Below are 22,371 nucleotides of genomic sequence, written 5' to 3' on the forward strand. Positions count from 1 at the left end.
CCGGCCTTTATGTCATCCTTTAGGCGGCTGGTCCAGATCCATAGTCCGGAGATCTGCCTACTTTATGAAACACGACTCTCCGGTAGAGGACTCAGTCGTGTCTTACGACGGTTAGAGGTTGACTGGGAGTCGTATGCAGTAGACTCCCAGGGGTTGTCGGGGGGCATTGTGGCTCTGTGGAAGCGGGGTGTGGCTACGATTGACGTATTCCACAACTGCTCCCAACAGGTCATCATGACCATCTCGGAACCTAACGCTGCTCCGTGGGTCTTGTGCGGAGTGTATGCTAGCACTAACCATCGAACCAGGAGGGTTCTGTGGGACGAGCTCACCCACCTAATTGCTCTGGGCCTTCCGTCTGTGATGGTGGGTGACTTCAATTGTATCTTGGAGGAGAGTGAGAAACGAGGAGGCAGGGCCTTCACTGACTCTGTGGATAGGAGGGAGTTCCGCGATTTCCTCTCGCGGAACGGCCTAGTAGATCTGGGTTTCTCAGGTCCGCGCTTCACTTGGTGTAACAACCAATCCGGACGAGCTAGGGTGTGGGAGCGACTGGACCGGGTTGTTGCTTCTACTGACTGGCTCATCAGATTCCCGTCCTATAGGGTCAGCCATCTTACTCGGATTGCTTCGGATCATTGTCCTTTGCTGCTCTCGACGGCATCAGGCTCGAGTCATCGTAGCCCATTCCGTTTCGAGAAAGTTTGGCTATCCTTTCCTCAATCCTGGGACATCGTCCGGGGAGCTTGGGGTCTGCCGGTCCACGGCGACGCCATGCAGAGGGTTTCACGAAAACTGGAATTGACGAAGCGACGGCTACGCCGCTGGAATCGGGAGGTCGTAGGTGATATTTTTAGGAAGCTGGAAGATGTGGAGGGTGCGATTGTTGACCTCCAAAGTAGGGAGGATCAGGTGGGCGTGCTCCCAGAGGCTGATATGGTGAGCCTCCGGGGACTACTCGCCACCCACCACTCGATCCTACGGCAACATGAGATTTTCTGGAGACAGAAATCCAAAATTCAGTGGGTCAGAGAGGGTGACCGGAACACTAGTTTTTTTCACCGATTGACGGTTATTAGGAGGCAGAGGAACACTATTCGTTCCTTGCGGGATGAGCGGGGTCATTGGGTGGACGATGATTCGGCGATTAGCCACATCCTACTCGAGTTCTTTTGCTCCCGTTGGACGGAGGATAGTGGGTCGGACGTTGCCGGCCTACTCCCGAGAGCTGAATCCCAAATCGGAGTGGCTGCGAATGCACTATTGGTTCGACCAGTGACGGAGGGGGAGGTGCGAGAGGCTGTCTGGGCACTGGGCGAGGACAGGGCTCCGGGCCCAGATGGCTTCCCTCCTTTCTTTTTCCGGAGATACTGGAGCATCGTTCGGTTCGCAGTGGTAGAAACGGTCCTGTGTTTCTTTAGTCGGTCAGGTATGCCTGACGACTGGAAGGCCACTTTTGTCACGCTTATACCTAAGCGAACGGATGCGTCCGAGCCGAGCCACTTTAGACCGATCAGTTTGTGCACTACTTTATACAAAGTGGTGGCAAGAATTCTGATGGATCGTATGAAGCCTTTTCTCTCCGGCATTATTTGTCAAGAGCAAGGTGCTTTTGTTGGAGGTAGGAGTATTTTCGATAACGCTATGGTGGCCCAAGAGATGATGTGGGATCTTCGACGGGCCCCGAAGCGTCGAAGCCTGATGGCTATCAAGCTGGATATGGAGCGAGCTTACGATAGAATCAGGTGGAGTTTTCTTAGGCGAGCTTTGGAGAGTCTGGGTTTCCATGAGACCTGGATTGGTTGGGTTATGGGGTGTGTTCGGAGTCCGCGGTTCTCCATCTTGATCAACGGCTCTCCGTCCCCATTCTTTAGTTCTACTATGGGGCTTCGGCAGGGATGCCCGCTATCCCCGTACCTATTCATCATCTGTTCTGATGTTTTGTCTCGATTGCTGCGGGCTGCATGTGCCGCCGGAGAGCTGGAGGCTTACGTCCCAGCTCTAGGGGCCCAGCCGATATCCCATTTACTATTCGCCGATGACTGCCTACTCCTGACGCGTGCCCGCGCAGCAGATGCCCTGGCTATTAGGCGGGCTTTGGCCGCCTATTGCTATGCATCTGGTCAGAGAGTGAATGCCCAGAAATCCTCTATCTCCTTTAGCCCGAGTTCGCCACCCGGGGTTCGACGTGAGATTCGGAGGATTCTGGAGATGCCTGACAGGACGGGACCTGGACATACCTGGGTGTTCCAATTACAGGTAGGAGACTGCGTGTATCTGAGTGCTCCGGGATGGTGCAACGGGTCCAGAGTAGGCTAGAGGGCTGGCGAGCAGCGTCTCTATCTATGATGGGTAGAGTTTTGCTGATTAGATCTGTCTTGGGCTCTATGCCTATCTATCTCATGACTTGCACGGTGGTACCAAGATCCGTCCTACTAAAGATTGAGCGACTGATTCGGGGCTTCTTATGGGGCTCGCTTGGGGGGGGCCGTGGGGTGCACCTGGTGGCATGGGAGAGTATTTGCCTCCCTCTCAGGGAGGGTGGCCTTGGGGTGTTGTCTCTCCGGGAGAGACGAGAGTTGCTCCTCGTCCGGCATGCTTCCCGCTTCATCCTGGAGCCGCAGAGTTTCTGGACCCGGATCATGACCGCCCGCTATGGGGGGGTAGGCCGGGAGGGCGGTGTTCGAGGAGGGCGGGGGTGTTCCTTTTTATGGCGTGAGATTGCGAGATATGTGCCCATGGTGTCGGATCACACTCGATGGCTGATAGGCGATGGCCGCAGTATTGAAGTGACCAGGGACTCATGGGTTGATGGCCTCCCCCTGTGCCGTTGGCCGACTACTGTTAGTATTGAGGCTGGGGAGGGTTTACAGGTCTGTGATCTTATGACTCCCGGGGAGGCTGGATGGGATGAGATTCGATTAGCCCGCTTCTTCGAGGAGCATCTAGCGGAGCGGATTCGCTCCCTCCCTCTGCCACAGAGTGGTGGACCAGATGTACGAGTGTGGAGCTCCTCGACCAGTCCCAGAGTCAGGATGAGCGTCCTTTCTCGCATTCTTAGGCGGGAGTATGTACCTGGTCCTGACTGTGCCTGGATCTGGCGATTGGGCCTCCTCCCGAGGGTTGCGCTGTTCCTCTGGAAGGTGGTCTGGGACCGTCTTCCAACGAGAGCAGTGCTTGGTGGACGAGGTTTGAGGATCCCCCTGGAGTGTGGGGTGTGCGGTGTGGCCGAGACGGTCGACCATGCCTTGTTTCGGTGCTCTAGGGCGAGGGATACTTGGCGTCTGGCAGGGGTCCCGCAGCCGGTATGGATCTGTAGGGACCAGTTCTTACGGGCCATGCGCCAGGCCTCGGAGTCCCCGGCGCTTCGTCAGGAGGTGACTCGAGTGAGCTGCACTGCCTACCAGATCTGGTTGGCCAGGAACGCTCGTATATTTTGTGAACGATGTATGTCGCCGAGATTTGTGGCCGAGAGCGCCCGTAGTCAGGCGGCAGAGATGTGTCATGCTTCCACCACTGGAGGGACCTTGACAGCTCGGGACATCTGGGGCCCCCACCATGCTTCGGCAGTATCTCACACGGTGTTTTTCACCTGGGAGCCCCCACCCCCGAGTTTCCTCAAGGTCAATTTTGACGGGTCAGTCCTGGATGGTGGCACGAGGGGTGGTGCGGGCTTCGTCATTCGGGACCCTTTCGCTAGGGTTGTAGCCGCTGGTGGTAGTCACTTATTTGATACCTCGGTTCCGAGTGCGGAGCTGAGCGTTGCCTGGGCAGGCTTTCGACATGCCCGGTGCGTGTTACAGGCTAGGTCTATCACCCTAGAGGGTGATTCTGCCACCGTTATCAGTTGGATCCGAGAGGGTCCTAAGGGTGACGGTAGTGACCACCCTTTGCTTCGTGATATATGGACTATGGCGAGGGATGGAGGGGCCTTTCAGGCCAAGCACATCTACCGTGAAGCCAATGGGGCTGCGGATTGGGTGGCTGCATTTGTAGCTCGCCATTCCGGAGACACATTGTGGACAGGTGATGGGGAGTTGCCTTTGGCACTCCGAGGTATCCTATTTTTTGACTTTATTGGGTGTATCCGTACCCGACAGGTATGATCCACCCGTATTAGCAACAAACAAAAAAAAAAAAAAAAAAAAAAAAAAAAAAAAAAGAAGAAGAAGGAGGAGGAGGAGGAGGGCTATTCAAACATGAATATTTTGAAAGAAGCGATAATCTTCTATAATTTTTTAAATATTTTGAGGCAGAAATTGCCCCTCTGTCGCAGTGTGTGCCCCAGTGTGCCACCCTCGATTTTCTTCCAGGTGAATCTCTCTCAGATACAATCCATGTCGCCCACTGAAAAATCCAGGTGACGTATCTGTTTTCAAATTGAAAATTTGACCAGGTTCAATGAATCTGGGCGCAAATGTTCTCTCCAAAGAAAATACTACGTGTCGCCGAAACCGACCCCGCCAAGTTATTATCCACGGTCACGAGCAAGCTAAAACAAAATGTACTCTATAAATTAAACACCTTAACGCTCGTGCATCAATGTATCACCGGATTCCCATCCGTCCTGGAGTGTTGGTTGGGGAAACGTAGCCGCAGTCAAATACGCCCTCTCGTCACCGCTCACCTCAACTCGCAGGGGCCAATTTCCTGCACAGAGTTTCTGGCCACGTGACGCACGATTATTGGATGGAATGTTATGATGCGGCTGCGAAATCAGCAACATGTGGGCCCGGGAACAATTCGTGTGTATGATGGGGTGCGTCGAAGGATGGTAACCGGGATCGAACAAATCTTTTCCGACACCGTGTTTTATACTCCGCGAAGTTTTGGTCCTATTTAAACCCCTGCGCGTTGCCTCGAAGTTTCGGGAATCGCGCGAGAGGAGAGAAAAAAGGGGCAAGATGGAGACCTACTTCCAGGTAAATCCTTTCCTCTTTCCCCTCAAAAATTTTGATCGGCATCTGAAGATTTTAACAAAATTTCAACCAATTCCAATTTTTCTTGTTCTTGAGATGAAATCGTAACTGCTTTTCTTTTTTTGATGTTTGGTGTCCTTCTCTTTTGATATGCTTTGTGTTATTGAGATCCTGATCGACCCTTAATCTTTTTCACGGAGAACGGATTAAACCTTTCTTTGCCGGATGCTGCTTTGTGTTGGGAAGCTCATAGAACTGAGGCATAAAAGAGAAAAACGATGTGGGAAAAGTAAACTAGAATGGGCTGGATCTATAAATATTAGGTTTTCTTTTTCGTTGCTTTTAACCGCACAAAGTCTTCATGCTTTTTTAATGTGTAGTTCACTTAATCATCTCTTCATAGATGGTCGCTTTCATGGAGGCGAGAGCCTAACATGATCTCTCCCTATCAGCGATTTACTCTATGATGATTAAATTAGAAAACATGCGCTTCTTGCATATGTTGTCAAAGGTAAAAGGTGCTATGAGTTGGACTGCTATGATCTTCTATAGTCTCAAAGGAGGGCCAATTTCATTCATCAGTCTCAGATTGGTGAAACATCTTTTGTTGTACTGTGGTTGGATGGTGATTCATCTTAGATTCAAAACTTATCTTTGGATGTGATTTTGACTAAGCTGCTTGAGTTTTATTTTGGTAGTCTTGGTCATATTAACTTTGTTTTTTTGACAAAAGTTGAAAAGCAGAATAATTTCAAGAAGTTTAAGGCATTGTTTGCAATCTCTAGGTTTATAGATTCAACTATTATGCACCGAAACAAATAGAATGGATTCTTATTCTCCTCAGGTACAAAAACTTAAAATTTTGTGGATCCAATGGGACCAGATTTTTCAAATTCAATTCAATTCTAGGTCATAGAATAGATATATATTTAGTGCAACGTAGGTTGTATGTTTCAGTTTTCGAACACAATGAAAGAATTTTTGTGCATTTGGTAAGTAAGTATATGCAGATATAGCTACTTAATATATAAAATAATAAAAGGGAAAGTTAGTGTGTCCAATTGGATATTTCTAATGTTTTGCATCACGATAGGATTGGATAATGAAATTTACTTCAGGAGTAAGAAGGTTAAAGTCAAATTTATCTGACTTCCTCTCACAATTCCATTCGCATGAAATTATTATAAAAACAATCATGTTTTTATTACAATGTAATTGCCCTTATATTTTTAATGACAGTCTGCTGACTTTAAGCCATATAGTTTTGGTATATGAGTTCAAAACTTGAATATCTGAGCTTAGATCTTGTAAGTATACAAAATTTTGGGTGGTTGATCTACTTATAAACCCCTCTCCTCATTCTTTCCTCAAACAATCTATTGAAAAACCCAGATGTTCTTAGAATTTGCAATATATCAGATGTAAACAGAGGCACTTCTCAGAGGCTTAATTTATCACCCGCTAGTAAGTTCCCTTCTAAAAGAAATATCTGATCAATTAATAGGCATCTGCCTGGTTCTTCTGCGATGCCTTTTATTTCCTCATGTTGTTTCTTTTTCAAAATGTCCCAAGAGGTAGGGAGGTTGCTTCTTTCTCCTCCCCCCCCCCCCCCCCCGGGAACCACCCGCCCCTCCCCCCTGCGCCCCCTACCCGAAAAAAAAAAAGAAAAAAAACCTAAAAACTCAAAAGAACTAAGGAATTGAACTGAAATTGATTTTTGATTATCAAAAATTTGCTAAATTTAGGACTCTCAGTTTGTTTCAATCAGTTTCAGTTGAAATTGGCAAAAAAACCATCGAGATAAGCAGGAAGTAGACATCTTCTTCTTAGGGTGGCACACTTTCTTCCAAATCTCCCTGGAATCTTGTACTCCACTTGGTTCTGAGAAATTTCTTATTATTTATTTCTAAGAGACCCACCTTCCTCACACTGGCACCTGAATCCACCCCCTCACCCACACCCACTTCTACAACTAAGCTTCAACCTAGGCTTATATCCTTCAGACAAAGATCATGCGGCAAGACATTCCTCAACTGGCTTATAAGCTTCCCATTTTGAAACACAATTTTCAATCTTGACCTTGAAGTTTGTTTTTGAGCATGTGGAGTATTGATGTATAAAGGCTTGCCTTTTTCATCGCTCACCAAAGTATATAGACTTTGTTCACCAACTTTTCTCACTATTGAATGGACTTATGTTTTCTTAATTATCAAAAATATGACTTCTCTAAATCCCTACTTTTCTAACAATCTCAAGGAATTACTGCAATACTAATTGATTGTTGCTTCTGTTTTGATTGATTAGTGAAAGAATAGTTCCTCATGAAGAACTTTGGTGAAGGGAATGATTGTACAATGTTCCTTGTTTACTTTTTGCCTACCCATTCGTAACATTTAGTATTTTACCTCTTCTTGATTGGCAATTAGTCTCTTAAAATCATTTATGCCATATGTTTCTTTTCAACCGAACTGAAGTTCCATGTAGGGGCCCATTGTTAATTTGAGGTCTGAAATGACTAATCTAGCTAATGTTTTAGCTTAAGAATTTGTTGGGATGGAACATATATAGTTGTTGTTTTGCAAAGGCTGAACTTATGGTTCCACTTGTTAATATGTATGATAATGTGTTCTAAGTAGGCTGAACCTATGGTTCCACTAGTTAATATTGTATCATATTGTGTTGTAAGACCCCATTGAGCTATCATTGTGACCAGGGTTTACTGTACTAGTATTGAGCGCCATTTCGGTAGATTACCTATATAATACAGGTTGGTACGGTATATAAGGCTGCAAATGGGTCGGGTTGATCCGAGACCCGACCTGGCCCGACCCGCGTAGACCCGACCTGACCCCGAATTTTAGGACTCGCGGGTCCGGGTCGGGTCCTAAAATTGGACCCGAATCATTTTCTGGGTCGGGTCTGGGTTTATCGAACGGACCCGACCCGACCCGAATGGACCCGAAGAGAGAAAGAGAGAGGGGGAAAAAGCAAAAGAGAGTTTTTTTTTTCTTTTTTTTATGTGGGTCGTGGCACTATTGGTCCGTCAGGATCCTCTCTTGGTCTATTACACTGTTGATACCTCTGGTGTCTCGGTAGCTGGCTTTTCTTTTTTTTTTTTCCTTCGGTTTTTTGGTTTCTGTTTTTTTTTAACTTTTACTGGGAGGAAGTGAGGGAGCACCGAACTGAATATGGGTCATGTGCCAGTTTTCTGCAAAGGAATTGGATTTTGGAAGAAGGCCTGGGATTTTTTTTGTCCTCGTGAGAGGGGAGCTGGGAGACACCAAGTTCCGTCCAATCAGTCATATGGACAAAAAATAGTGTGATATGAAATTTGGCTTGTAGACCGACTTAGTTAGTAAGTCGGGGTCATCTGTTCTGACTGGAGATCAATTGCAAGTCTTTCAAGTCATGGGTCACCCAGCACCTCATAATTATGATATGACCAAATTAGATTTGCCCAAATTCTTTCCCAAAAATATAAAAAACCGACTTGACTCAGACCCGAACCCGACCCGACTCGGACCCGAACCCGACCCGACCCGATCTTCAACCGGGTCGGGTCTGGGTCCAAAATTAAGATCCGAACAAAAAACCGGGTCAGATCGGGGTCACCTAGGACCCGATCCGACCCGACCCATTTGCACCCCTAACGTTATATTCCGTACTGACATGACACATGATACATTGTTAGAGGTGAGACAGTAGCTGTACCAGATATCTGTATAGTACCCTATCTGGCCTTGTATCATACAAGTATCTTAGAGGTACAACATGGTATGCCTAGTACCAGATGGTACTGGTTGGTATGGCACTTGTGATTGATGATGAGTATTGAATTTTATCAGAATATTATTCTTTGCATTTCAATTTTGAATCCTTAATCTAGCCCAGCACCTTGCTTACCTAACATTTCTGATTGGCATCTTACTTTTCAAGTCATCCATCGTAAATCAACCTAAAATAATCAAAGAATAATATTCCTAATGAGTTGTTGTTACATTATGATGCAACCCACCATGAAGAAATGGATTTATGACTTTTTTGATGATTCACTAAGATATGCTTAAGTTTGTGGGTGTGACTTTTCATAAAGATATTGCCCCTTGGACTGTGTTGGAACTAGCTATATAACTTCCAGATAGAGGGAACTCTGTTAGGTCTTGTTATCCTACTAAAGAAACAATCAAAGAATAATATTCCTAATGAGTTCTATGATGCAACCCATGATGAAGAAATGGATTTATGACTTTTTGATGATTCACTAAGATATGCTTAAGTTTGTGGGTGTGACTTTTCATAAAGATATTCCCACTTGGACTGTCTTGGAACTAGCTATATAACTTCCAGATAGAGGGAACTCTATAAGGTCTTGTTATCCTACTAAAGAAACATTAAAAGCATATTCCAATAAGGTATTAGGCTTGGACTTTACTGGTTTTGGCATGATATAAACTGAATTATTTGAAATGATTGAGGAAAAATTTTAGAACCAAAGGGCAACTTCTGAACTGATGCCACATAGCGGACATATATCTGACTCAGTTTATGTCTGAGACTGACTAGAGGAACCAAGGGGTTCAGCACTAGGCCCAACATAAGTTTGGGAAGCCTATAAATGAAGAAAACAAACCTTAAAGATATGGTCAAATAAGGCTGATATCATCAACTTTTTAGGCAGACTTAGAAAGGCTCGATATTAAGTCAATTACAGATCCAATCCAATCATGAGGAGAGATAATGATTATTTCTGCGACGACTTTTCGCATTTGTACCAAATCAAATCCTAGTAGATTATAGGGGAGATTCTTTTCTATGATTATTTTCCTTATTTGTAAATTCTCTTACCTTTTCAGCAAGAAATGAATGTGGACACAGTCATGTATAGGTTCAAGGGATCCTACATCTATAAATAGGGTTGCCTAGCCATTATAGAACACTATCTTGAATTGAATAAAAATTCTAGTTCTCTTCTCCATGTTATGTGAGTTTGAGAGTTCTCTACTCTTGGTTATTCTTCCTATCTTGCTATTCTATTATTGGGTAAACTTTCTTTTTAAGGAGAAGGGTAATCGTGTGCACTAAGAACAAGGTCCAATATATGCCTTTAGTAGACATAAGAATGTTGTGATAAGCCTCCAAAATCATGATGTACATTTGAAAGAATATAATTTTTGCACTATAAACATTAGAAACTTACTTGCAAGACATCAAAGTTTAGCATGAGAAACAAAGATTGTTTTTTTTTTTTTTTTTAATTTGAGGAAAATCTAATTTAAATCATTCAATATTAAGGTATATGGTTGAATTGGTATCTCTAAAAGGTAATATGTATCCAACGAAGAGCTTTAGATATTGCATTATTTTGTTGTCAATGCACATTGCATTGTCGGTGCTTTTTATTCTTATTGCCACTTGAGTAGGCTCACAAATGAGTCAGATCCTGGTTTTTTAAACTTGTAGATAGAGATTGTGTCTAGAAAGTGGCCCATTTGTAAAATAAGGTCAGAGCCATATTTTTTCTACTGACCTGGCGTCTAGTCAGTTTGTGTACTTACTGGGTGTACAGCAGGTAAAACTTTAGTAGCAGGAGCCTTGCACTTAGGATGGCACATTCATTTTTGAATCTTCCTAGAAACTCATTCTTGTGCCTGCGTCGTAAGAATTTTTTAACTAAAAGGGTTTTTACTTCCCCATACCTACACATGAGTCCGGTTTTGCACATACACCCACTTTTGGTAACTAAGGTTAAAGCATTTGATGACTTGATCTGACAGGCCTCAGTTTGATCCAACTCAAAAAATCCATGTCCTGACCTGTTATAGCTCACCTTGTTGCCTTTTTCATGTTTGTAGATTGGATATTTAGGCTATTTATTAGAAGTTTGAAGTCTTGATTGAGGTTGAATCATCTCCATATCAATAAAATTGGTGGTAGCAATCTGCACTAACCGCCTTTTTAAATTTTCTTTACTCGTGACTATGTTGTTATTAGTCTTCATTCTAAACAGAGAAAAATTAGTGCATGTTCCTTTTGTCTTGCATAGTTGCATTAAACTTAGACTTAGATGTGGCCGTATCTAGACCAGAATGTGCATTTTATTAGGTATATGTCTTGCTTGCCTTGGCCATAGAGAAGTTTTCTGTGGATTTGAGCCAATCCGACTTGATTAGCTAATGGAGCGTGTACTTGTCCAAACTCTTGACTTAGAAAGAAAATCAAGTCAAATGCAGGTCTTGATTGTCTTGGTTTGGACCTAACAAGGTTGTAGGCCTATGCTTGAGTGTGTTGATGTACAAAAGATGCAATTATGGAGATGTGTTCAATTACTAGTTGCAAGCCCTATGTACGTCACACCGTACTGAACTGGGCAGTATGGGGCATACCGTACTGTACCGGTTCGGTACTGGTACCCGGTATAGATGGCGTACCGAGTATCGGTACGCCAAAAAAAATTCGTACCATATTGTACCGACACTGTGCTAGTATGGCACTGGTACGGAGTCTGGTACTAAGACGGCGAACCTTGTGTAAGCCTATACTTAAGTGGTCTAAGGTATGATGTAGTTGCAAGGATACACTTGAGTGGTCAGTGATTTATTGGATGCAATCATTGCTGGTTTGGATTAGGCCTAGTACTAGGGAATTGTGTAGGTAGTATGCAAGGCAGGGTAAGGGGTCTTTTTAAATATTACCAATTTCTTGGCCCATGATGTCAGTGGTTATTCAACAACTAATTAAAGGGAGACCAGAGGCTTAATTTACTTGCCAAGTTCTTCAAATGGATCAGATTTGGTTTACATTGTTGAATGATTGTATGCTGGGAAAATCTATGCTGAAGTATCTAGATATAAAGGTTCCTAAGATTAAAAGGGCTTGCTTCAGGGTCTTGGGATAAAGATGTATTTTGCTCATGAATTAAAGTGCCAGTCGGCACATATAATCTGGCAGGGAGAGTATGCATTATATATAGTGTCTCGTTGGCATGTAGCACTGTCATAGTGCTACTTGCATGCTAGTGTGCTTGACACAAGTAGTGGCATTGGCAGTGTTCAGTATATTACCTCATGGTATATAATTTATTAAAGAGGAGGAAAAAGATAAAGGAGAGAAAAAATAGAATGAACAAGAGGAGATAGAAGAACTAGGATGGTAGAAGAGGGAGATAAAAGACCCATAGTTACCACAAGCAGGTGCAAGTGCAAGAGTGGATTCAGGTGTGGGTGCAGGTAAGCAGGTCTCTAAATTCTTTTGATAAGAAAGTGGGTGCAGGGATGAGTTTCCAAGGAGATGTTGAAGTAGTTGCAACACCTCAACTAAAAGATTCCTGCTACTAAGAGAAGAACTAGGAGATACAGGAAGAAAATGGGCTTGTACTAACATGTTAGGAGGAAAAACTAAGTAGTGAAGAAATTTTGGAAAGATAAAGTTTGTATAATAAATAGGATAATAAATAGGGGAGTTGATTCTTGGGACTGAGAAGATACATGATAGCAAAGGAAGGGGTTGCGAGGAAATAGAGTATGGGAAGATACGTGATTGAAAAGGACATTTGAGGAGATTATGAAGAAATGAGAGGCGTGGTGGAGAGGTGGAAGCATAGGAAGTGAGAGATTGGGAGAAAGATATACGGGAGTTGAAGATATCTCTTGATAGTGATACTCATAAAGCCTAGACAATGAGAATTGCAGTCGATTCATCATGATATTTACAAAGTCTAAACTAAGTCATCGGTTGCTTTAATACAAGAATCAGATTCCAATGCATATCTAAGTATCTAACTCAACAAAGGGAACGCGTAGGATAAATTATATTTTTAACTAAATCATATATTTGTACCTTTAAATATTGTTCGTTTAAGCATTAAAAAGAAAATATTGAAAAAACATTGTTTGTCAAATCCTTCATTATACATGTTTCTCATTCAAACATCCAAATTAACTTAATGTTTTAAAAAAATAATATTTTGTAAAGTTGTTTCAGTATCTATATTTTTTACTAATATCTGAAATGAACAGATAATATCAAAATAGATGATCAAACTCATTGTTGGAAGAGTTGAACTCTTCCAATATCTAAAAGTGGCTTCCAAAGATTTTTGTAAGTATCCAAGTGTCTGATACGTATCTAACATGGAATTTTGGAGCTAGACACGTGTGCCCATATAACACAGCACCACACGATTTAAAGTAAAAGGTGATGTCATTGTGTCAACATTAAAATCCACTTGCCTTCTGATGCTAAAATTCAAAGAAATTGCGAAGTTTCTCCTCCTTGCTTGAATTCAACATTCCAAATCCTAAATTAAAGAATTGTAGAGACTATTAATAGGGATATATATGTAGCCTAATCTAAGTCAATCTTAGATTGGTCAAAATCAGTAGATATCCTAACTACATGATTTTAGCCAGGAGGTGCTCACCTTTGTCAACATAACAAATGGCTTATCGTCTGATGTTAAAAATTGAAGAAATTTTCTCCTCGATTACAAGTCGACTAGACTTCTTTGCCCTAGATGCAGAAATGTGAAAATGCAATCATAAAATTGTAAATTAGCCTTTTGCTTTCAGCCGGTCACCAGCCACGTTGTGGAAACACACCAGAAATGATCCAGCTTAGTTTAAACTAAGGTTCGCCGTACCGGTATCGGACTCGTACTAGTGCTACACTAGCATAGTATCAGTACGGTATGGTATGAAATTTTTTTGACGTACCGAAGGTCGGTATGCCTCCCATACCGGTACCGAACCGGTACAGTATGGTATGCTTGGTATCGTCCGGTTCGGTACAGTACAGCATACCATGGTTTAAACACCCAAGCATTTGTAATCAGATAGAAACTTATAGCAGCTAAGGGTACAATAAACAATTATATTTTATTTTCTGTTCAATTCAGGATGGCAAGGAGGAGGTTCTTCAAGCTTGGTATATGGATGATGATGATGGAGACCAGAGACTTCCCCATCACCGTGAGCCCAAGGAGTTTGTTTCTCTGGAGAAACTTTCAGGTTCATATCTTTGTATATAAATATGTAATTATGTTGTTCATCTCTCTCCAATGCACTTGTGAACTAGTGAGGGAAACCTGTTAGTACTTTTTCTATGTAGAACTGGGAATAGTCAGCTGGCGTCTCACTGGTGGTAACTATGAAACTGATGGGGACTTGAAAAAAATTCGTGAAGCACGAGGTTATTCTTACATGGTTTGTCGTTATCTTTTCTTCTTTTCTGTGTCAAAGAGATGGAGAAGATAAAGAGTTTCTGATAGATCATGAATTGTTTGGCATGGTTTTTCAGGACATATGTGATGTTTGTCCAGAAAAGCTGTCAAACTACGAGGATAAGATAAAGAGTTTCTTTGAAGAGCACCTGCACACTGATGAAGAGATCCGCTATTGCCTTGAAGGAAGTGGTAAGAGTTTTTGCATGTTTGGAATTATTTCTGAGCCAAGAATACCATTGTCTTATGTTTTTCTAGTTTCTTAATCTTCACTTTTTTCTTTCAAGGGTACTTTGATGTGAGAGATGAAAATGATCGCTGGATTCGTATAGCAGTCAAGAAGGGTGGCATGATTGTCTTACCTGCTGGAATTTACCATCGTTTTACGCTTGATACAAACAACTACATTAAGGTATCCCATTGTTACTTGATTTCTTGAACATGTTCATGTCATGTGCAACCAAGGAACTATTTGGCATGACTATCAGCTGTTTCCTGGTTCTATTATTTTATATGGTTACTTTTTGCTTGATTATATGCACTGTTTCGTCCACAGTGGACTTAGGATCCTCACGTAACCATAAATACTTGAGAACAGACCACGTATGCAATTCCCATTTACACCGGTGATTAGATCCTAGAGGAGAATTTTCATAATTTGTTTTAACCAACAAGTCATTATCAATATTAGGTCTAAGAAGTGAAGAAGTTTAAATCATTTACAAAGAGTATTTGTAAGAGTTTACCACTTATCCTTGTCGAGTTGGAGAATCAATCTCATAAAATCTTGGAGATATAAAATGAACCAAGCGCCTGGTCTATCCTTTTTCGTTAACGGGGCACCTACTCCAAATGAATGTCTTCTTTGTTGTGTATATGTTTTATCCTCCTGCATGTTCGTTACTCTCTTTGTGATGTGAGCAAGACTACATTGGGCATATGGAATTGATAAAACACTATGGGGCAGCGTGGGAGGGCATTACTTATGCCAAAGACCGTGCTGGAAGCGAAGTACATCCATCTCGAAGGAAACACTGCTATGGTGATCGGCTGGATTTAATAGTGTTGATAGGCACAGGCGGGGCGCCTGGCACCCACTTTTGCGTGACATGTGTGAGCTGGTACGGGAGCTTGAGGCTTTCCGGCCATCCGTGTTTCGGAAGGCGAATAGTGCAGCGGACTGGGTTGTCTCCTTTGCGGCATACTGTTCAGAAAAACTTTTATGGGAGAGTTTTGAGTCCACCCCTTTTCCCCTTCATCGTCTTCTTGTCCACGACTCTTATGGATACTCTCATATGCGTGTAGTGTGAGGTACCATTGTATCAAAAAAAATAAAAAATAAATAAATAAAATAAATAATAAATAAATAAAATAAAATAAAACATTATGAATGCTGAGGTTCAGAATCAAATGAATCTAAACATTATGGCTTTAAAACCTGTGCTTCTTACCTGCTTATTTTAACTACATATTGGCTTTCTAGGCAATGCGGCTCTTTGTGGGCGAGCCCATCTGGACTCCGTATAACCGGCCGCATGATGATCTCCCTGCTAGGTAAAACAAAGTTCCTGTTTCTTTTTATCTGGAGTGCTGGCCTTTTGAATTTTGACAGTTGTGGCGTTATATTGGCTGAATGTTTGCAGGAAAGAGTATCTTGAAACTTTTGCAAAGAAGGAAGTTGGTGGCCATGCCGTTGAAGCTCGTTGATGCACTGCTGAACTGCATAGTCTTATAACATTGCATAAGAATCATCATGCAGCTGAATAAATTGTACACATATGACCTATACGTGATGGCTTGTGTTGGTCTATGTGTGCTTGCTTAAGTTTCCTATCTACTTGTCAGTAATAAAACAATACTCTTTAACTTCCTCTGGTTTTTGATAGTTCTGCATTTTTGGATATTAAGGTTTGGACATGGAATGATAACTAAGCAAGGAGTTCTTATAATTGTTTCAAGCAAGGTAACCAAGCAACTATAGTTATCCAAATCTATCCAAAATCTAGGTGCATTGTTCCACAAAAGGAAGGCAATTTATCCAAGTCTCTTGTTGTTGCATCTACTAGCAGGGATTCTCACTAACCTAAGGTGAGGCAAGCAGTTTGTCTCCCCCAGGCAAAGGTGAGGGTGGCAAGAAGAGGTTGAATAATTTATGTAGGATGGAAGGGTTTGCAGGAAATTGAAGTCAAGGGCAGTACTTGATATACCGGATTTGTTGAAAATAGAGAGGAGAATAGAATTAGTTGATAGTCTACAAAACCTTGACAGGAAGTCCTGCAATTTAGATCGTGAAAAAGAGAGGTGAGAGAAACTAAACTATGGACAGTTGCAGCTTTTTCAGAAAGGAGAGATAATAAAAAAAACTAGAGCAACCACCAAATAAGTAAAAGAATGTCATCAACGACAATGATGATTTGGATTGAGAAGAGAGGAAATACAGATCAGAAGTGAGGTAGGACGGTGGTTGCAATGATATTTGGATGAGAGGAGATCAGGAAAGGTGTAATTGGAAGCGAGGAGAGGGAGAGAGAGATTGGAACAGGGTAGATGAAGGAAGGTGAGAGAGAGAATTGAATTAGGCGAGGTGGTTCCAGTAATATTTGCTTAAAAAATCAAACTATAGCAACTAATAGGTTCTCTAACTCTTGAAAGACTACTAAAGGTTTAGAAACGTTTAACCACTTGTTCTATATATTTTTGGGCTGGAGTTCTATTTCTTGGCACGCTAACAAATAATCGACTGTATCTCACTCATCAGATGAGGTAAAATATCTTACATGGCTAGTGCTGTGGACTTAAATGGCTTCAGTAGCTGTTACATGATTTGGACATCTCACTATATCAACCGGCCAAACTTATTTTGTGATAATTAGACAGCTTTGCATATTGCTATTAATCCTATATATCATGAAAGGACAAAGCAATATTGAAATAGATTGCTAGATTGTCTGTGAAAATTCCAAGTTGGCATAATGTCAAAGCAGTCTATGTTTCTAAACAATAATTGCTGATATGCTCACTAGGACTCTTGGTCATAATTATATTTTCCTCGGGCTTGGTTAATCTCCAGATTCCAACTTGAGGGGAGCCTTCGAAAGTTAACATGCACATACAAAATATGGCTGACCGTTATTGGAAAAATTAGCACATTGTTGGAAAGCCAATATGTACATACAAAACATTACTCACCACTTTTGGAAAATTTGGCTTGCAAAATTTGAAAATATATTTAAGATATATCTTGCTGCCATTCTTTGGAGATTTAGCACATATTAAATGTGGGTTGATAGATTTGGAAGGCCGTCGCATTTGTATATATTTCTTGTATATTTTTCTAGAACATTATTACTTAATATGTGCTAATATGGAGCAATAAAATTAATTCATTTCATAATTTTATAATTACATGCTAATTAGTAGTATTATTATAAAGTTTAAGGCATGTAATTACGTTATGCGATCACACTCTTGTTTAGTTTTATTGTTCTAGCTAGCCTTACAATAATACCTAGTTGGGTAGGTTCTTTTTGAACCGAATATGGTGGGACCCAGACCCAAGAGCCGATCCCTCTTAAATATGTTGAACCGAATGCGGGTATCCCACTTGAATTTTGCCAGGTACCCCTGAGCTGAACCTTTAAATTCCAACGGCTCTCTTCTCTCGGTTCCCACAAAATTTTGCCGTTCAGGATCCACGAGTCGGTCCTTCATTCCCAACGGCTATCACCTCTTCTTGGTTCCCACTTGAAATTTTTGTTTCTCCTCGATCTTTTTCTCCCAACGGCTTCTCTTCGTCATTCCTCCCTGGGGCTCTTTCTTACCAACGGCTCTTTCTCTTCTTCATTCCTCCCTTGGGCTCTCTCCCAACGGCTCTCTCTCTCTTCTTCATTCCTCCCTTGGGATCTCTCCCCAACGGCTCCCTCTTCTTCATTCCTCCCTTGGGCTCCCCCCTTCCTCCACCCCAACGCTTTCTGACTTCCAAGCGAACCTCTTTTCCATGTCCGTACAGAACCTCTTTTTTTCTCGGCTTCCTCCTTCTCCGCCTGATTCCGACGTACTCCGGCGAGTCCCTCACATGCCTCGCCGTCTACCGGGAGGGCGGCGCCCCGGCTGTCTTCGAGTCCCCCAGGTGCCCCCGCTGCACCCTCCTCGCCGTCCGCCGCCCCAGTACCAGGCTACCATGCACCAGGGCCGCCGTCGCCGCCGTTCCCAGGAGGACTGCACCTTCTGCGCCCTCGGCATGCGGATCACCTTCCTCGGTACGATCGCTTCTCACCCGCAAGGGTTCTTGATCTATTCCTTCTGTTACCCTGTTTTCTTGGATTGAACTGCTGTTAAGGTTTGTAGTTCTGGGTGTTATGGACGAATGCTCTAAACTCTGGACAAAAGACAAGGCTGAAGGTGGTGGGGAATGCTGGAGTGTTGTGCTGGTAATCTGCTCTCTTAACTGAGAAGATATTGTTTGAATTAGTAATAAATGGTTATTGTTGGAACATAGAAAAGAGAGATATGAAGAGGTAAAATACTTCATAATTGTTCTTTTCACTTTGGCTCTTTATGTTAGAAAAATATAATTTTTTCCAGGCCGAAGCTCGGCCCAGAGTATTTGACCCACCGCCTTGGGCCGCGCTAGGCGCTTGGCCCATGCGCGCTCGCGCGTCTTGGGTCGTGCCCGGTGCATGGCCCATGCGCGCCTGGCGGGCGCTCGCTGCTCGCCCTTTCGCGGGCTGCCGCGTCCGCAGATTGCATTTTCTTGTGCTACCTTTTGCTGTCTTTTTGTGCCAACGAGACGTTGGCCCAAGAGGGCTATAAACCCCCCCTTTCTCCTCTTTTTGGGACGAAAATATTCTGAAAAAAATCTAAAAAAAAATGATCTTCCTCCTTTTGGTCACTTTTTGATTTTTACTTTTGCTTGTTCTGCAGCAAAGTTTTATTTTTTTTTTATTTCTTTCTTTGTTGGATCTGCAAGTCCGATCGGATTTGTGTTGGTTTCTTCCGAGACGTACCGAAGAAGAAGTTTTGGATCGTCGTATCTTTAAGAAGGATTGTCGAAAGATCCATATATGGGGCAAATACTTCTTTGGGACAGCATCTACGCGCTTCGACCTGTCTTTATTCAGGCTATCTTCATTTACATTTATTTCAAATTTAATATTAGTAGATCTATAATATTTATTCTTTATAATTTAAATTTATTACATGTTTTATAGAATAGATTTTTTTTGTGCTAAAATAGATTTCTTTTGATGCTGATCGGTTATTTCAATTTCAAAAATAAACCACGCAATAGCACGTATCCTGTAGGATAGTGATTACGGGTGTCGGTCCACAGGGATTGAAGAATAAGCTATTTTTCTTTTAAAAATAAATCAAAAAGAAGGATTTGCTAACTTGATTTAACTAAATTAAACTATGAGTACGGATGGGAATTTATCAGAGTAAATAGATCTAGGGTTTGGAATCCACCACATAGCATTGCATCAAGGATTGTGTTCTTAATTTTTGTCTTTTGGAGAGGCATGCAATTTTGGCTACAAGCCTTTTAAAATAAAAGCATAAAGAGTATTAGGAAGATCCATCTTCGGTGTAGCATGAAGTGTCTACCTAAGTATGCTAATCTAGGATGCAGCACACTTCATCTTCCTAGGCATGGATCATCTTAGACTGCTTTAGCAAACATGATTAGTAACTAGCATGCTCGAAATTTAAATATCACAAAGAAATATTTCATTGAAAATAAGAATTTAAACAAGCTCCAAAATAATAAAAAAGTAAGAACTACAATTGCCCTGATACATTGCTAGGGCTTCATCCAGCCCTAGATTGGATGTTTAGCCAAGCATGGCTTCCGGACGACCTCCCATCTTCATCTAAAAATCTTCCGCTCCCGCTATTTCCAAAATAGCCAAAATATTCTCTCCCCCCCTCCTTTCTTTTCTTCTTTTTCTCCCGAACAGAGGCTCCTCCTCTGTTCTTCAAACCGTGGCCTCCCCTTTCTTCCTGCCGATGGCTCCTTCATATAGACCCTCTCACCCGATGATGGATCCCTTGGGAGCGTGCCGGTGGGGATGCAAATCCGGGATACTCGATGGGAGGAGCCGCGGGATCAACGTGATGGCTGGCTCCGGATGCATCGCGAAAGAAGAAGCGGAGGACAGATCGCGGATGGATGGCTCAAATCCGGAAGAGGGGGACGGCTAGATGCTTGGGCTCATGCCTGATCTCATAGGATGCTGGAAGCGTTGATCATGGAGGAGATTTGGTTACGGGATGGCTGGGAAGATCGCTCCGGACGACTTCTTTCTTTGGACCGTGGAAGGAATGGATGCGGGATCGCCGGACGCCTGATGCGGAAGGATGGCCGACTCCGAGAGCGGCTGGGACGCGATGCTGGGAGGAGCGGAAGAAGGAGGTGGCCGGATCCATGGCGTGATACGCTGGGAGCATGCGGAGCTTGTCTCGGACGCCCGGAATGGCAGCCGTGCGGAGGCGCTGGTCACGGCGTGGAGATGGAAATCCGAAAGAGGAGATGCCGCACGTGGTTGATGGCGGAGGAGCTGGGAATCCGCTGCTGGGGATTTGGATTTGGATGAAGACAGCATGGATGCGGTGGCACGCAGTTGGGAAGCTGGAAAGGATAAGTAACGGGGAGGGGAAAGAAGATAAACAGTGGAAGAAGAAGAAGATAAACAGTGAACTTATATATATATTATTTATTAATTTATTTATTTATTATTTGATTTATATATACATAAATATATATTTGTAAAAACACTGTTCATATGAACAGTGTTTTCACGGGATACTGTTCATATGAACAGTGAATCCAGTAATTCTTCCCAAAAATTATTTTTATTTATTTTATTATTTTATTATTATTATTTATTATTATTATTTTTTGTTTTAAAATTATAAATTTTATATGAAGGCACGCAAGGCATTGGTTGGGAATTGACTTTGGGTTTGAGGTGGGTCATGATTGTTGATTTGCTTGAACTTGTTCTTGAGCCCAATGACATTTAATTTTTACTAAACCGCTTCAGATTGAACTCAACCAGATCAGACTGTGACTTAATAAAAGGGTTAATCAAATATTTTTCATACAATTATAACTTTCAATCTAACCAGGACCAAAGCCCATTTAATTATACCCTTAGCTTGATTACAACTCCATCAGGTTAATAAATCGGGTCAACACAATCTCCTCCTTATATATTTTTATGAAAGATCTCAACCAAAAGAGAGGCAAATTCAGAGTCTGTTTTAAGAAAAGTATTATTTATCTCTTACCATAATTTAAATTTATTTCATTGTTTATTCAATTTCATGGTAAAATATGTATTTATCAGTTTAAGAACATTGATAAGTGCTATAGAAAGATAACTAAATTATAAATTATTAAGCACTTATCACACCCCCAAACCTATGTTTTGCTAGTCCTCGAGCAAAATAGAATTAAAGAAAAGCTCTAACTCACTTTCGCAGGCATCACGGTTACATTTACCATATGTAACAAGGCTTTAAACCCCTAGGTTACCCTAGTGGACGAGTTATAGTCTTGTGAGGGTTTCCAGTGAAGATACCCACAAACTTCAATATCATTTATTGTTATGATTAATTTGTTGTTGTTGTTGTTGTTTTTTTTTTTTTTTAATTCGATTGATGAAACTTCAAATTCCAAGTGCATACTAGCTAGGAAAAAAAAAATTTTTTTAATTAAAATCTAATTTAAGATACATAAATGATAAGAATTTCAAAGCACACACGGTTTTATTTACTAAGTCAGCCCAAATCTTAGGTCAAGATGCAATTCAAGTTGAAGTCATTAAGTTTCCGTTAGAGAGTTGTAACTCATTTATACTGGAGTGCTCGGTGAAATCTGGACCGTTCACAAGCTAAGGCTTTGGATCTCTAAAATATTGCTAATATCAGTAGTTTCCAAGGATTGGTCGAAAGGACCTGTTCACTGATTCAAAATCATTTTATCTGTAGGATTTCGAGAGTTGTGGATATTTACTTTAGTACCTCACGGGCTTTATTTGTAATATTCCAGTTTACTCGAATTTTTACAACGACGGCTTTCACACTATTGTCTTTTTCAAGGTCAATATAGAGTTTTTTTTTTGTTCCTTTTTATATATATATTGTGCACTTTTACTCTTGTGGTGATTTCTCCGTGGAACGAGCAATCAGTCGACAACTCTCACACCAGTTGGCATAAGGTGTCGGGCATCA

General features: G+C 42.1%; 1 protein-coding gene across 1 annotated transcript; it reads left to right on the top strand.

Annotated features, from left to right (window-relative positions):
* The first annotated feature begins 4,773 nt into the window (after positions 1–4,773).
* LOC103698629 (1,2-dihydroxy-3-keto-5-methylthiopentene dioxygenase 1-like) lies at positions 4,774–16,021 on the top strand. Its single transcript, XM_039128934.1, has 7 exons — positions 4,774–4,922; positions 13,813–13,924; positions 14,025–14,119; positions 14,214–14,328; positions 14,424–14,548; positions 15,620–15,690; positions 15,780–16,021. The coding sequence occupies exons 1-7, from the start codon at positions 4,905–4,907 to the stop codon at positions 15,841–15,843; spliced, it is 600 nt and encodes a 199-aa protein (XP_038984862.1). The 5' UTR covers positions 4,774–4,904; the 3' UTR covers positions 15,844–16,021.
* The last annotated feature ends 6,350 nt before the right edge of the window (positions 16,022–22,371 follow it).

The sequence above is a fragment of the Phoenix dactylifera genome, chromosome 8, assembly GCF_009389715.1.
Source record: "Phoenix dactylifera cultivar Barhee BC4 chromosome 8, palm_55x_up_171113_PBpolish2nd_filt_p, whole genome shotgun sequence".
NCBI classification, from domain to species: Eukaryota; Viridiplantae; Streptophyta; class Magnoliopsida; order Arecales; family Arecaceae; genus Phoenix; species Phoenix dactylifera.

Bases quoted from the DNA above. Each gene is read 5' to 3' on its own strand.
- LOC103698629 (XM_039128934.1), top strand. The intron at 14,120-14,213 runs GTTTGTCGTTAT...ATGGTTTTTCAG, and splicing joins CACGAGGTTATTCTTACATG to GACATATGTGATGTTTGTCC. The intron at 15,691-15,779 runs GTAAAACAAAGT...GAATGTTTGCAG, and splicing joins CATGATGATCTCCCTGCTAG to GAAAGAGTATCTTGAAACTT.